This window comes from Trachinotus anak, unplaced genomic scaffold (genome assembly GCF_046630095.1).
Source record: "Trachinotus anak isolate AG129_WGS33_773 ecotype Australia unplaced genomic scaffold, CSIRO_AGI_Tana_v1 ptg000008l, whole genome shotgun sequence".
NCBI classification, from domain to species: Eukaryota; Metazoa; Chordata; class Actinopteri; order Carangiformes; family Carangidae; genus Trachinotus; species Trachinotus anak.
The window spans coordinates 9,964,053-9,979,446 of record NW_027273859.1 but is presented as its reverse complement, the minus strand read 5'-3'; the positions used below and the strand labels follow the sequence as shown (position 1 = coordinate 9,979,446).

General features: G+C 42.7%; 1 protein-coding gene across 2 annotated transcripts in view; it reads right to left on the bottom strand.

The window, feature by feature from the left end:
* Nucleotides 1-15,394, bottom strand: part of LOC139623871 (probable E3 ubiquitin-protein ligase HECTD4) — a 36,987-nt gene that overhangs the window by 18,852 nt on the left and 2,741 nt on the right. The window contains exons 2-32 of one of the 2 annotated variants that reach the window (XM_071482473.1): nucleotides 12,962-13,515; nucleotides 11,169-11,258; nucleotides 10,955-11,082; nucleotides 10,033-10,141; nucleotides 9,076-9,214; nucleotides 8,609-8,779; nucleotides 8,308-8,500; nucleotides 8,036-8,197; nucleotides 7,539-7,652; nucleotides 7,286-7,426; nucleotides 6,957-7,192; nucleotides 6,725-6,867; nucleotides 6,513-6,583; nucleotides 6,311-6,416; nucleotides 6,091-6,211; nucleotides 5,853-5,981; nucleotides 5,327-5,451; nucleotides 4,503-4,656; nucleotides 4,299-4,402; nucleotides 3,890-4,088; nucleotides 3,625-3,744; nucleotides 3,427-3,531; nucleotides 3,143-3,306; nucleotides 2,772-3,017; nucleotides 2,007-2,199; nucleotides 1,490-1,594; nucleotides 1,279-1,371; nucleotides 1,031-1,199; nucleotides 544-679; nucleotides 300-444; nucleotides 9-175 (exon numbers count right to left, since the gene is read on the bottom strand). In XM_071482473.1, coding sequence (XP_071338574.1) covers nucleotides 9-175; nucleotides 300-444; nucleotides 544-679; nucleotides 1,031-1,199; nucleotides 1,279-1,371; nucleotides 1,490-1,594; nucleotides 2,007-2,199; nucleotides 2,772-3,017; nucleotides 3,143-3,306; nucleotides 3,427-3,531; nucleotides 3,625-3,744; nucleotides 3,890-4,088; nucleotides 4,299-4,402; nucleotides 4,503-4,656; nucleotides 5,327-5,451; nucleotides 5,853-5,981; nucleotides 6,091-6,211; nucleotides 6,311-6,416; nucleotides 6,513-6,583; nucleotides 6,725-6,867; nucleotides 6,957-7,192; nucleotides 7,286-7,426; nucleotides 7,539-7,652; nucleotides 8,036-8,197; nucleotides 8,308-8,500; nucleotides 8,609-8,779; nucleotides 9,076-9,214; nucleotides 10,033-10,141; nucleotides 10,955-11,082; nucleotides 11,169-11,258; nucleotides 12,962-13,515 — 4,832 coding nt within the window. The remainder of the gene's footprint in view (nucleotides 1-8; nucleotides 176-299; nucleotides 445-543; nucleotides 680-1,030; nucleotides 1,200-1,278; nucleotides 1,372-1,489; nucleotides 1,595-2,006; nucleotides 2,200-2,771; nucleotides 3,018-3,142; nucleotides 3,307-3,426; nucleotides 3,532-3,624; nucleotides 3,745-3,889; nucleotides 4,089-4,298; nucleotides 4,403-4,502; nucleotides 4,657-5,326; nucleotides 5,452-5,852; nucleotides 5,982-6,090; nucleotides 6,212-6,310; nucleotides 6,417-6,512; nucleotides 6,584-6,724; nucleotides 6,868-6,956; nucleotides 7,193-7,285; nucleotides 7,427-7,538; nucleotides 7,653-8,035; nucleotides 8,198-8,307; nucleotides 8,501-8,608; nucleotides 8,780-9,075; nucleotides 9,215-10,032; nucleotides 10,142-10,954; nucleotides 11,083-11,168; nucleotides 11,259-12,961; nucleotides 13,516-15,394) is intronic. The other variant, XM_071482474.1, reaches the window with a different exon arrangement.

The window sequence follows — 15,394 nt, the reverse complement described above, 5'->3', positions numbered from 1 at the left end:
CCTCTTACCTTGGGCCACCTTGCAGTACCATAGTGACAGGCCCCACCAGATGGGTGACCCCACCCACCCTAACAGCAGCAGTGAGCAGCTCCCTCATATGAACAAGTGCCTGCTTCCGTGTGCTGCCACGTCTCCATCGTGTCTGCGCAGCAGACAGGAAACTGCTGCTTGACACCTACAGATACGACAGGTATAAAATATCTCAATGTCAAAACAGAGTTCACCTATTGATTCTCATGCAGCTATGGCAACAAACAACTCATCAAAAAATGGCACTGGCTGATGAGTAAGAAACTAACAGCTTGATCAGGTGTGGTCCCGATAAAGGCAAAGAGCTGTCCCAGCAGCACACTGTATGTTGGCTTGTCCCGGCTGTCCTCTATGGCCAGAGACTGCAGCAGAGTAAATGAACTGCTGCGATGACTGGTAGGGTGGTGTCGCCTCCTAAAGTAAACAAAAAAAAAAAACAAGTAAAAGAATAAATTCAACCTCTGTTTTGTTCCAATGATTCTCTACCAGTAAATTTATTAAATCAACACAGACCTTTGTGGGGCGTGTGTAAACTCCAAGTCTTGGTTAGCAATCATCTCCAAATCCGAGGGTGCAGACATGCTGCGCAGGAAGACTGGCTGCTTCACCAAGGGGATCACAGTCTTGGCGTCTGACACTGACTTAGAGGCTGACACAGAAAATGAGATGAATTAGGTAAAATCATCATTGACGCCTTGGGGTAACTAAAACACTTTGATTATGCAGGAATTAATAACTGACGAATGAAGATACCGATTTTCAGAACTAAGGCAATTGAACAATGCATTTCCAGGAATTCATTAAAGTCAGACTCCTGTGTGAGTTACGTAACTGCACCCACAAATTTAATAAGAACACTAGCTCAAGGACATTTTAATAGTGTAAAGGTTTACCATGGAGCTTCAACATCTGCTTGAAATAACACCTCTCTAATCAAAACAAGGTTTCACTTAGCAGCTAATTAGTAACATAAGAAGACACATAAAAAGATGATGTGTACCTGGACCTGGTGTGCCTGCAGGTGTGGTGGTTAGACTTCTGCAATGTGGAGCGATTGTGACATGGAGCAGCAGCTCGGTGCGGTTCATCAGACTTTTCACCAGTGCCTTAGTTTTGACAAGGGGGGTGGTACTTCTGAGGTGTGTGGTGTTTACCTCCTGAAAGAACTTCTCCCTATTGGTGCAGATACATGTGTTAGAGCATAGACTCACACATAATTTGCCTCAACTAACTGAGTAACTGAATTACTTGCCTCAATGCAAGAACAACATTTTCCAAGTCACTAAAGTCAAGTGGGACCTCCTTCAGGGAGCAGAGTAGTTCCAGCTCTTTAATTTTGTTCTTGAACAAAAAACCAAACAAAACATTAATCACAGCAAGTGATAGTGTTAATGGAATTATCCCTGGAGCAAAAATTGAAAAAGGTGTGCATGGTGTGTATTTGAATAGTGAAGAATACCTCAAAGAAGTGGTAGTCGTGAAAGAAAGGAGTGTTGTTCTCCAGCTTTCCCTGCTGGGCCTCCTCTACCTCATTCTGCCACTTCTGTTCCAATTCCGCTACACTCTGAACGCAACACAGGAGATAATTAGACCCAGACTAAGAGTCCTATGCTCTTTGCTTCTGTTCAGGTTGGTAGCCTGGTCTAATTTACTTTTGTTATTCTAATTTACAATAATGGTCTTTTTTCTTTTTACATTTCATATTTCCTAATTTTCCAGGTAATATTTTAATATACTGCCCATGATGCAAATATCTCAAATTTGTTGTCACATCATCAGCATCCTAGTAATTAGAAATTCACAAGCATGTAAAAATAATCCCCATTAATCCTATTCCCTTTATTAAACTACTTAATAAAGAACTTGCTTAAATATCTTCATTAAAAACAGAGAAAATGAGAAACCTGCACGTGTATAGTGTGTCTTTAAATAATGGCAAGCTAACATAATTTAAAAAAAATGTTGTGTCACTTTACCTGCAGCTGTCGCTCCATAGCATTGATCTTCTTGAAGGTCTCAGCCATGATCTTACAGACCAGGTCATACTCCTCTGCGTGATCCTCACGGTACTGGTAGTTGACAAGTGACTGAAGGGCGTCCACCAGGCTTAGATGTTTTATGACACAAGATACTATAACCTCCTCCATAACATCTGGCCTGATCACCTCCCTTACAGAAAAAAAAACAGTTGAGTATAAAAGTTACATAATGCATTAGACTAGAAAACAACAAGATGTTTACTTAATAGTGGGTATGCATTTATATCAGCAATATCACATCCCTTATCCAATTAACACACAAAAACTATGGCTGCTTTGAATAGTGAGAGCTACAATACAGGGAGGAATAGAAACAGCTATGTTGAAAACAGCTATTTGAACAGAACTGAAAATGTACTGTATCAATGCAGTCTCAAGGCAAAAAGTCCTACATTTCTGGTCCTATTTTAAAGCAGGATATGTCTGTCTAGTCAAAATCACAAGGATCTTATGGGATTTTCTGATAAAATTCATAATTCACTCACAAAACTTTGCATTGTTATTTAAAGTTACACAGAAAACATAGAAAGAATCATTTCAAAATGGCCCCGTCTCTCTTTAATAATCTGAAAACGACAGAATATCTCAATACTTTAATGTCTGTGTTTGCCACTTGGGGGCACTGACCACTGTGATCTCTGCATAGAATACAGAGATGACACATGCATATCCTCTATCGCTGTGACAGCATGAACTTCTTACTTGATGCTAGGACGGAACTGTGGTCGGGCCCTTCCAGACACTTCTCGTAGCCTTCCCATAATGCCTGGAGGGAGGCGGATACGAGGCAAGTCAAAGTAGGACCCTGGCATAAGGCCTGGGGGTGGGATGAGCACATCAGAGGGGTAGGTGAACTCCCGGTCCTCCTCAATCGTGAGTGGTAGAGGTGAGGGGCTGGGTGTGAGGGCAGGAGAGATCGCACCATTTGCTTCCACCTGCCACTGGCACCTGGAGAAAAAACACAGCCTGTCACCAGTCTGTCATCTTGGCCGCTAGCAGCCGGCATTGTACGATGTTGATCACATGGGCAAACAATACTACAGTGGACATTTCGACTATTTTAACTGTGTCACCTTTGCAGCAGCTTTGAGCAGAGCAAATCGTGGCAGGCGTCCTCCTCCCTTGTCACCTCTGGCCCGTTGTACAGAATGCGGAGCATTGAGCACGCCAGCACTGACAGACCCAGTGCAAGGTCTGCCAGGAAGGGGAGGCCTCCAGAGACATCCTCTGATGACTCCTGAAACCAAAAAAAAAAAGGATCTTCAGGAGTAGCTTTTGTTCATGTTCCACACTGCCAGTATGATTAAACAATGCTCAGTACAAATGTTTGTCAAGTGCCAGTGTTCCCAGGCTTTACCTGAGCTCTGACAGTGCAGGAGAACCCCCACATGGCTTTATCAGGGGTGTTGTGTTCACGTCCACTCCTCATCTCAAAGGAAAAGGTCACAGTGTCGCCTTCGACCTAAAGCAGGCAACAGAAAAACATGTATCTTTTCACAACTGTATGTAGACCGTGCATTCACTGTGTGTGTCTGTGCAAAACAGCTTCTTGTACCTTGACAAGGTCTTTGGGCCATCCTGTCCCCAAGACACTGCGACTGCCATATCCCAGAGTGTTCCCTCCATACTCTGTTACTTTACGACTGTTGGTGTTGGGACCAGCATAGATAACCAACTACAATATCAGAGAAGACATTTAGAGTGAAAATTCCCAAAATAGAGATTTTCTACACTTGAGAAATGACACAAAATAAATCTAACAGCTACAAAGAGTGAAGACCATGAAGTGTCTACAGCTGGTGTGTTGTGCGGGTTATTACCTTGTCATAGTCATACTGTGAAGAGCAGCGAGAATCAAAGCGAAGGTACAGGCAGCGTGCTCCTGGGATGTGTACCGTCTCCTTGAACTTGTAATTGTCTCTCACAGGGTGCACTGTCTCTACTGTTTTCCCAGCAGCCCATGGGGCTGGGATCTTCAGACCAGTCAGGAAACCTGGCTCCTCACGTTCGTCAAGAATTCTAATATCAAGGATACAAACAAATTTCTGGTTTTAGAAAACTGAGCTTTTCACTCTTAAGTGATCATTTGCTCTTCCGTAAACATGGCGAAAAATTATTGTTATCATTAAAATGCTAAATTAGGCAGAAAAGTGATCCAATATATAATAAGATGAATTCAATTGTGAATTAATTTTTAACATTCTTAAGGTGGATCTTTAGAAAACGTACTTGTCATCAGTGGCACACGCCTTCGCCCCCTGCCCTAGAGCTGCACCCACAGGTGGAGGCTCTTCAGTGAAAAGTGGAGACTGAGTCTTTAGTAACAGGGCAGTCTGGAAAACACATAGAGGAAATAAATACTTAAATAAGAAGAAGGAGGAATAACTTCTTATTTCATGAAAGAAATGTCTTTTTGGCTGCTAAGGTGCCAACCTGGCTGGTGTAGAGGACCAGCTGCACCAACTGAGGCATGAGGGCATCGGCGAGAATGAGGGTCTGCAGGTTGGGGTGCATTAGAGAGGTGAGCAACACTGGCAGCAGATGCCCAAGCATTGTGGCTTTGGTTACCTGTTCCAGGCCTTTCAACCTGAGGACAGCAAGAAGGGAGAGGGCAAAAATGTTAAGTTGATGAATGCTTGGCAGAAAACTTTGAAGAGGTAAAACAAAGCCCGTGTGACTTTAAAAGCCTGCCTCCATAAATGATTTCTCAAGCATTCTTTTATTCTTTTTTTAAAAAGAGGATGAGTATTACTCAGGTTTAGCTAAATCCTGTTTCATGGTGAAAAACCGCATTAGAGCCGACAATGACAACATGATTTCTGGTTTTATTTTTGTCAGTAAAATTATGGTTTTATGATAACACAGCTGACACCAAAGACTGACTTATAAAGTCTGCGAATGAAAGATAATAAAATAAGTTAAGCAGGGGTGCGCATAACTGGTACGAGAAATGCGTAACATCACGTGTGTCGTTACAGCGCCAAAAAAGCTTAATGCTTAATGTCTTTTGTTTTTTCGACATGGCTTCGTGTAGACAAGATCTCTGATGTCGGTAACCGTCAGGTACGCAAAGGCGCCGTAACGACACACGTGATGTTACGCATTTCTCATTTTCGTCGCGTATGCGTACTTGCGTACCAGTTATGTGCACCCCTGGTTATAAGACAATAAGGGTATCCATCAACCACTGCTCAACAAAAGTAAAAAGTTTTCCCACCCTACAGAAGTACTTTTAAAAAAGATGAAATTAGGTTCACCTTGTTTCTCTGTCAGGGATGTCGCTGTTTATCAGGGCTGTGGTCACCTGCTGCAGGGTTTCCAGTACTTCATCACATCCCACCAAGATCTTTGTTGCTAGGGACAGGATGCTGTTTTGGAGCTCCTGAGAACAACACACACAATAGGCCCACACTTACGTAACACTGCTTCCAGGATTTTCAGTGATCACATCTCTATCAGGCAATATGCAAAGTGTACACATCATTATTATTTTACACTTATTTTTACACTTCTGACATTTACTTATTTTATTTTTACACTTACAGATAAGCACAAACTGAACAAGAACTGTGTATTAGCACAATCTGAGCTGTTGGGTTTAAACACCACATCCTTAGTTAATACAGCGCTGTTAACAGATATCATTAAACTTGCAATGGGCACAATTTATTAAACATTGCCATTAACAAATATTTCCCATTACTCTGTTTGGTTTCTCATTGACAGACACACAAACAGACTCCACATGAACAGAGGAAGGGGTATTTAAAGGGGGATGTTTACCTGTACCTTCATTGTTTCCCCTTGTAGGGAGCTGTCACTGTCGTCATTATCATCTGGACGGATTAGAATGGTGTTACTGAGGAGGTGGTTCTGAACAGCCATGAGGTAGCGCAGACTAGGTGAGACCACCTACAGAGAGAGGGAAACCATCTCAAGTTTGCACAAGTGCAATATCACAAAACATGTGATCTTGGTCAAAACAAATGGCTTAGAAGTGTTGCTGAACAGATATTCATACTGGCACAGTGGAGAGCAGCTTCTGGAAGTCGTCTCGGGCGACAGTCTGACATTTGGTAATGAGTAGGCAGGATTCCCGGCCTACAGTCTTGAGGATATAATGCAGCAGCTCGTCACTCAATCTGTGAAAGAGAAAGATTTCAAAGAGTAGATACCTACAGACAGCTATCTTAGGTTTGTAAACTAAGACGTGATATTGCTGGAACAGGGTTGCCGCTTACCTGTAGTGGTCGTCCTCTTCACTCCCAAATCTGTTCTTTTGCAGTTGGTCTGCCAAGTTAGTGAGGATGACATCCCGAAGCTGAGACAGCCCACTGTTTCTTTCACCTGGGTGTCACACACAAACACACGCCACATGAGATACAATTGCCTCAAAAAAATGAAACTGTCAGCTGTATTAAAGTGAGCATGTTCGATATTCACCTTCAGTTAGAACAAGTTTCAGCAGTTTGCTGAGTTCAGCCTCCCCCTGATACAAAGTATTCAGGCCCGAGCTACAAAGACACAGAGGAGGTAAACAAAGAGGGTTCATTTAAATATCACTATGATCACCGATTACATAAAACAACATTTTAACTGTTACTCTTCTTTTATGTGTATAGCATAACGTACTGTATATTGCATTTATCACTTACCTGATGGCCAGGCACACCTCTCTCTGAATCTCTGTTCCTATCTGGTCCACTGGAGCCATGAGTAGCTGCCACAGGAGTAATCCGGAACGGCGTACACTCTCCCTATTCTGCTCCGACTGAGGATTGAAAAACCTAAACACCACCTAGAGGGGACAGACAAAAAATTAACTAAAAAATACAGAAAATAGCTGAGACATGTTCTGTACTGTCCCGAGCTGCAGCTGAAACTAACCTGGAACACCACCAAGATGCAGCGGATGATGCAGGTATCTCCATTGACCATGGCCTTCTCCATAATGTCACAGATGCTGCTGAAGTGACGCGCCTCAATGGGATGTTGTTTTCCCAGCAGGGCGCCGAGTGGCAAGCTGTTGCTACTGGCTGCCAGTAGGTTGAGCTGGTGGATACACATAGCACCTACATGATGAAGTAGCTGGTTGATCACCTCGCCAGTGGCCACAGTTTCCTCTGTGAAGGGACAGGTTTTGCAGATGATGAAATTTCAGACTTGACCTCATAAAAAGGTCATCAACTTGTGGTCTCAGTGCAGTTAGTGTCTACCTTTGGGTTCTTTGATGACATGGCTGACACCGAGCCTGTGACACACATGATGAAAGGCTTGGTTCCCGGGGTTGCACCACTGATCTATGTAATCACTGGAGCAGGTCCAGATCAAGTTGTTCAGTGCATCATAACATGCTCCTGTGAAGTCAAAAGTTTGCATAATCAAATGTCAATTACATTGGCTACGCACTGTGTGACTATCTTCTGAGTTCAAAGAATACCAGTAGAATGTGACCAAAGTTGAGCTCACCTAGCCCTGCCACCTGGGCTCCCCTGCCTAGAGAACTGCCAGGAGCATCAATGAGGTCTGCGCGGCTGCTGAACTGACCATCAGCCAGGTTAAAGACCAGGCTGGAGGCTAAAACTGAACAAAAATGAACAGTTAGGTTTGGTGAGTAAACTTTTAAATGACATTACAGCATAAAAGAGGGTCCTACAATTTTCACTGATTATTACTTTTAAAAATGCTATTTCTCTTGCCATTGGTTGTTACTGTCTATATTTAAAAATGATCTGTGTTCAAATGTAATGTAATACAGCTGTAACTACCATTCATTTGGTAAAACTTGAAGTTCCTTATTTAGAACTTCAAGTTTTAATCAAGCATTTGTTGTCTTTAGCAGCTAAATTTGCCGTAAAATTCTTGTTTTATTTTTGGCCTTTACTAAAGTCTTGAGAAGACTGCGAGACATCATGACAAAAAAGTCAACACAATGAGGATTTAGTGCTGTCTGTGTGTGCTCTTACTTTTGAGAGAGGACAGGCTGCTGGTACCTCCAAATAGGGAGCGTGTGGCAGAGCTCCCAGATACACCAGGAGGTGAGACCAGCATCACTAGATAGGTTCCACACACATACATTGGGGTCTTTCTCAGAGTCTTTAGAGGGAGTCCACAGCTAGTGTTGACAGCTTCGAAAAGAGTCAGAAAACAGAAAAAGTGTCACCAGAAAATATCTAAATATCTTCTGTCATGTAGAAAATCACGATTTGCACATTAAAGCGTTTTGCTGATGAATTACCAGACTGTTCCTCTTTGACTGTGTTGGTAATTGCAGAGCCTGTGAGAGCAGCCAATGTGGCAGAATGGGAGGCCCGGAAGCGTGACATTCGACTCAAGAGAAGTTCATTCAAGCACTTGGAAGATTCGCCTTCCTTGCGAGTAAGAATAACCCTCTCCTGCAAGATGTCTGCAACACACAGTCCTGTCTGTGTCTGCACCATAGACAGGGGAGAGAAAAGATCAAAGATGGAAAACAGACATAAACACACTAAATACAGCATACTGCAACATCTGTGCATGGCAGTGGCTATAGTACTCACAGACAGGTGAAAGACATCCATGAAGACAGAGTGGCCTTTCTGTGTCTTCTCATTGAGACTGGCTGGGGACCAGACCCAGTACAGGTAGGTTCCATCTGAGCAGAGGTGCAGCGTGGTCATGCTGCTGCCCACAGGGAAGTGATGGGCTGGCATGGGCACAATCTGGCACACCTGAAAATGACACACTGAACATTAACCCTGGCTATGACCATGCATATCAATCACACTTAGACTGAGCAGAGCTTTTTATCTGGCCCCTGTCTCTGTGTGAAGTCATGAATGTATCTGTAAACCCCACCCCGTCTCTTCAGCTTAAGTGTGCCCTCATTGACTCCTGAATAGAAAGACATGCTGCCCAAATGTAAGTCTTGAAAGTCACTTTTATGATGCCATGATCAGATGTCAAATACCCTCAATAATGCAACATCAAATACAAAACAATAGTGGAATGATAATAACAACGGTACCTGGAGGGTGAAGGGGTCAATGACCTGGCACAGCTGATGAGGCTTGGCATCAAAGGAGGAGGGACGGTGGAGGAGGCGACCACTGCTGAACACCACCCAGCCAGGCTCCAACTCTTCATTTCGACAGTACACAAAACCCCTACACAAACACAGAGCATTCACCCATGAGACCCATGTGAAAAACCTGAGTTTGGTGTAAAATATTCAAGTATTTAAACAGATAATTATCTCCAAACAAACAGCTAAATGTTTAAATTATCTACAAACTGATAAACTACTGATGCATGATGTAAAACATCTTGTTTATACTATTGAGTGCTGGCTATGACAAGTTATTGAGTACATGTCCTCTAAGAAAAGCTGTGGTGAACTACTGTAAACCTACTCAGTCTGATCAGTTGCCTGCCGTGACCATGAATTGTGCTAGTTGTTACAGGTTATTTAGCAGTGGTTCTCACTGTATCAGACTCCATTTTCCCTTCAGAAAGGTTTCATTTCCAAGTCACTATTTTTCAATCAAATAAACACAGATACTTCTAGCACAAAGTTAGTTAACTCATAGGCTGAAATCTGACATATGTATCTTTACTGCAAGCTCTTCTGCAAGTGAAAATAACTCTGAACTCTGGATTCTAAAAACACATTGTGGAGGGAAGCTGCTTGCAAATTGGGCAACTTGCCACCATAGCATGGAGTTAGAATGCAGAGCACACATCACATCATTGTCCCTTTTATAATCAACCAAGTCAATCAAAGGCAGTTAGGGAGGAAGTGACTGTGTACTGCAGATATTGGTTTAAAAATGTCTAGGAAATAATGTAGCATAATTATTGTCTTGGGATGGGTAAGTGATAAGGGATATTTTTAGTGTTTGGCTTTCTCATTCTGTCTCTGTCTCTTGCTGTTCTCTGAATGCTGTAGACAAAGAAAGGCAGGCGGGAAATAGTGTCACATTACCTCAGTGTCCCATGTAAACCAGAGCCCAGCTTGCTGAGTCCTCTCCCAGAGGAGTTGGTGGTATACAGATAGAGCCCGTCTGTGGCTAGACAGCGCCCCAGGTCAGTGTCTACACGACACACGCACCAAAAAAAAAAAAGAAAAAGAAAAATCAGTTGGAGACCAATGACACATTACAGACAACTGAGATGAAAAGTGGGGGGGGGGGGGGGGGGGGTATCAACAGAAGAGAGGATGAAAGCAAGCAGAAGAAATAGGATGCTAAACAAGGTGGAGGCATCTCTTTATTTAGTTTAGTTTTCGAATTTGAGAACTGTGATGCCTTTAGAGATCTCAATACTGAGCTAATGTCAGGTGAGCTTAAAATATACAAAAATATGCGCAAATATGCCACTTGCTTTATATGGATATACGCCCTGATCAGTTTCCATCACACACAAGGTCAGCTGATCGATTGCTGGAGAGTGAGACATCACCCTCCTCTCCTCTGTTTTATCCCCTACACTTCTCACAGTTGCAAATCCTGTCTTTAGTTTCACCTCAAGCCCAAATGTCTTCACAATAAAATACAATGAAATGAGGCCAAATTAGCCACAGATGAGAGAAAGTGCTCTCCACTCTTTAGTTCTTTAGTCTTTCGGATACTTTGTGCATTTCAGGCAAAGTGGATTTAAAATGGTGGTGAATAATAATAATAATAATAATAATAAAGGCAACTAAATAAAGCAGAATGAAGAGCAAATAAGACAAGCAGAGTCCTTTCGACAATCTGCAGGCCAGAGAACTGGATAAGTAAAAAACTATACATGCATAGATAATTCATCACAACCAAATGAGAGAACTGCATCTACTGTGATCCACTATTCACGTTTTTCACAAATGTAGAGGCTGATCACACAAATGGTTTTAGAAGGGTTTTTACCTTTACTCTCTGCTCCTCCTGCAGAATTATCAGGTGTGGGTAGCATGTCCTCAAAACCCCAGGACACACTGTGTTTACCCCCCAGGAGGCAGGATGGAGAGCCTGGGCCTCCTTCCAAGAGCAAAAGTCTGAAGCAGGAGTGAAACGGAGTAGTTACAAGTTGAGAAAGTCACGAATAATTATCTTTCAGATAAAGCAAAAGTAATGCCCTCACCTGTAAAGGACATCTGACACTGGGAGCTGGCCCAGATCGGTTTGCTTCTGCAGCAGGTGAACTGTGTGTATGAAGGTCTTCAGAGATCCCCTGGAAAATAATGTGGCAGATTAGTCAGGAGGCCTCAGCATGAAACACAAGTGAAAGCTCATTGTTACTTATTTCTGGAATAGCAAGTGGAATAATACGCAGCTTGAATTATGGAGGGTATCTGATGTAATGTGCTGGGAATTAAAATACTATTAAAATAATCTTTTTTGAATCTGAGTAAAAGGATCTTTTCCATTAGAACGCGAGATTATTTTACAATGCCACTCTGCAGGGTGTAATGAGCAACCTAGTGAAGTTGGTGCAGTTTTCATTTACCGCTTCTCCTCATGCAAGACCTAACTATCAACTGAATACGTTCAAGTAATTCTACATTCAGGGAGACGATCAACGGAGGGCTACTCTGGTATTCTCTGAGATTTGTCTCTGTAGCTTTGGAAAACAACAGGGCATCAAAACAAAAAGGAAGGATAGATAACAACATGATGATATTGAATGCAGTGTCTACGGTGATAACATTTTTTACTGTCAGTCATATCAGATACTATCAAATGTGTGTGGCAGCAATGGGGCTAAAAACTAAAGAATTTTGAAATGCTACTGAAGAGACTGGGGCCATCCAGGGAAATCCTGCCATGTGCTATAGAGGGATGTATGTTTGGTTCAGTGTTTAAATGTTCCACAGGCAGAAATGAATCAGTCTTTTGTCAGTGTCCCCCTCTATACCTTACTATGTAAACATCCTATTAACAGCCAATATCAAAGCACGTGGCTCTGCAGTCTCACATAGTGAATTTGCTTACCGACCCCACCAGAGGTGAGGGGGAGTAAAGCTGATAGCTCTTTAATTAGCTTCCACTGTCGGTGAAAAGGCACCAGGGCTGGATAGTTCCCCACAACAAAGAGCTCTCAGCCTCAACAGAGGCTAAACAAAGAGTGGAGAGTTCTGGTTTTGACAAGTCAAGATTAGTTGTCACCAGCAGAAGCCAGGGTTCAGGCACAAAAAACAAGTACATTCCGCTCTTCTGTGGGCTAGGTCACAAGAAATATCAAAGCAATTAGATTAGACTCGCGAGTTTAAATTATTTTGCTATTGTTCAGGGGTTTTTTTTACATGTAAGCAAAAGGGCAAATATTGTCACTCCTTCCTATACACATACACACAATGAGTGTAGGGCTCTGTCTCTTCTTAAGGCCCGTCTGCTGCTGCCCTGTGGATCTCACAGGCTGTGACTGAAGCTACAGCAGTTCAGACTACAGGAAACTCCAGTTGTGAACTCTAGATTGATGTCAGAAGATCAGAGCACGATGCTGACACTGAGCTGACAGACAGCGGGAAAGTCTGTTAATCACAATTGACATTTAAGATGGTCTCAGAGTCTCAGACTTTCGGACCCCACTGTATTAAAATCAACAAATGTCCAGCTACTTCTTTGTAACAGTGTAAATTAGAGAGAGAGAGAAGAGAAAATCTGATCTGTTTGTCAGCTATGTGCTTACTTGTACTTTGGCTGCAATGGACTTAATGATGTTTAATGATGTAATCACATATCATATGGACTGCGTTTACTTCCCACTGAGTTCTTGATACTTAAAAAGTGATAATGGGTCTTCTGTAAGCTGTTTGACTACTCTAATAACACTTTACTGAATATCATTGGTTCAATACACTGTCTACAACATTCAACAGAGGGATCATAAGAATTATGATGATGGGACAGCAAAGAAAGACTGTATGGCCTCACCTAGCACAGGCAAGGGCCACGAGTGCAGCAGCAGCGTTCTCCCTCTGTCTGTGTGTGTGGAGGATCTGCATCTGAGCCTGCCCCTGAAGTTGGCCTGACTCCTGGGCACCATCTTCCAGCCAGGAGCAAAGCAGCCCCTCCAGGCCATTGAGGCAGTCAGCGGGCTCTTTGCTGAGGCTGAGCGGCTGGCAGTCCCGGAGGCAAGCCAGCAGTACCTCTGCTGTGACACCGCAGAGCGCCGGGTCACTGCGGGTCTGGGACTGCAAGAGGGGGAAGACCAGCAGCAGACCGACACGGGAGGTGAAGGGCGCCTGCTCAGGTTGCTGGAGCAGACCTTGTCTTTTAAGCAAGGCCAAGGTCTCCTCATCAGCCCCTCCAGTCCCCTCTCGCTCCTGTTGCTCCTCCAGCGCCAGCTGCCGCTGTGCCCCCCACAGGCCACGCAGAGCATTGAGCCGGTACTCCAGCAGGCGAGCATATGCATTGCTCTGATTCCCACAGACAGCACGCAGACGCTCCGCTAGCTCTACTGGGTTCTTTGTCTCAAATGTTAGAATCTGGAGTGACGGACAGGGGTGGAGGGCAAGACAGAAAAAAAGGAGAGGATTAAAAAAAAAATACATTAACAGCAGTTATAACTTGTGACAATTTGTCTGCAGCTTCATGAAAGAAGCCTGCTCTGGCTCCAGACAAATTAAATTTTGCATGTCAAAGGAAAAATATGAGTTTGACTACAGAAGAAGAACACAGTGGTGGAGAATTTGAATTACACTGACATGGATCTGAATTTGGTATTGTGGGAGATACAGCATTTATGTGTTCCACTTTAACTGAATCCAAAGTTTAACAACAATTTTAACAACAATTTAACAGAACATATCCATACTTACCCATGCTTAAAGAGCAAGATGATAAAATAATCTTTTTAAACTTGTGTTGTTAAAATAACAGGTAAGGCTGAAGAATCTAAAACAAACAGTTAGTCCACAAGGTGTATTACACTGTCAGCCAATATGTAGCTAAGATTTAAGTTTAAAACTAGGTGAATTATTTCTAGCGTACCTATGATTTATGAGCAGAACTTAGAGTGTTTCAGCAACTATGAATCATTTTTACAGAATAAACCCTAATGTCTACAGTTCTGTGGTCTATGAAATAATGGTCAGAGATAGCAAAGCATATTTGGGATAGCCTATCACAAGTGAAACAATGTGCTTCATGTGCACTTAGGCAGCATTTCAGATATTGATTACACTCTGTGGCCCACGAATCATGGGCTAGAAAAAAAATCCATTATACCATTTAGCAGGCACAATTTGTATTGATTCAATTTCAGAAATGCTACTAATGTTACAGTAACACTCTTTAACTGGATGCTGGGTCTTCTCCACCTTGCTCTGCAAAACACTGCTGCAAGTGGATAAAAATAGTCAGCATCACAACACCTACGAAAACAGCACTGAATGACCCAGTCAGTCTTAAAGCTGGACACAGAAATGTAGAATATCAGAAGAGAACCTGAAATAAGAAGGCAGACTGAGGACCAACAACAAATGATGCAAGGATATTTTTTGAGGGGGTGGGGGGGGTATATTTTGGTATGAGCTTCCATACGCAGGAGGGTTGACACCAATAAACATGGGTACTTTACCCCTATTCGCACGTCCCCATTTCCAAAAAGCTTTAATTAATATGTGTCTCACCCACATACATGTTAACATTTTTATCTTATTATCCTTGGGATCCCTGAGACATTACCACGGGTATAATGTCACCATAGTATGTAACCATAATCAATACTACATGCCCCAGAAACTTTACTGAAGTTGCAAAATGTCTGTAAGTCATAAAAATTTTGGGCACCTTGTTGTAGGTCACTGTGGTTGGCGCTGTTACAATTCTTACAAGGGTACCAGGACAAAGATTGGACCAGTGCAAGAGCACAAAACAGCCTTCAAATCACGCAAGTTGCTTAACTAAACAGTGGTAGTTTTAGCAATATCTTGTGCATTTTCCAAACTGAGAAGTCCAGCTGTCAGACATCAAGCCTTCACCAGCCTGTCCACAGTGTTTCTTCTTGTTCTAGAGCAGCCTAAACAAAAAGCACTATTTCATAAGTTGTGTCTGGTCACTGCAGGTCTGTTGTCAAGCTTAAAAAACTGTCAAAACAAAGGGTGGGGGGTCAAGTTCAAAGCTGCTAATTCACATTCATTAGTCGACCAATGGTTTGTCATCTGTCAGAGCTGCCAATAGAACGTATGTACTTACATCAGCCAAAATGCACAGCATGTGGCTGATGGTATAACAATAAAGTAGCCATCTGCAGTTGTTCTGGTCCGACTTTAGTTGTACTAAATATAATGTGGTATTGTGAAGAGAGGCAACTAACAAACTGGTCATCTATAGCACCAGTTAGATACTCGGTCGAGAGGTTAG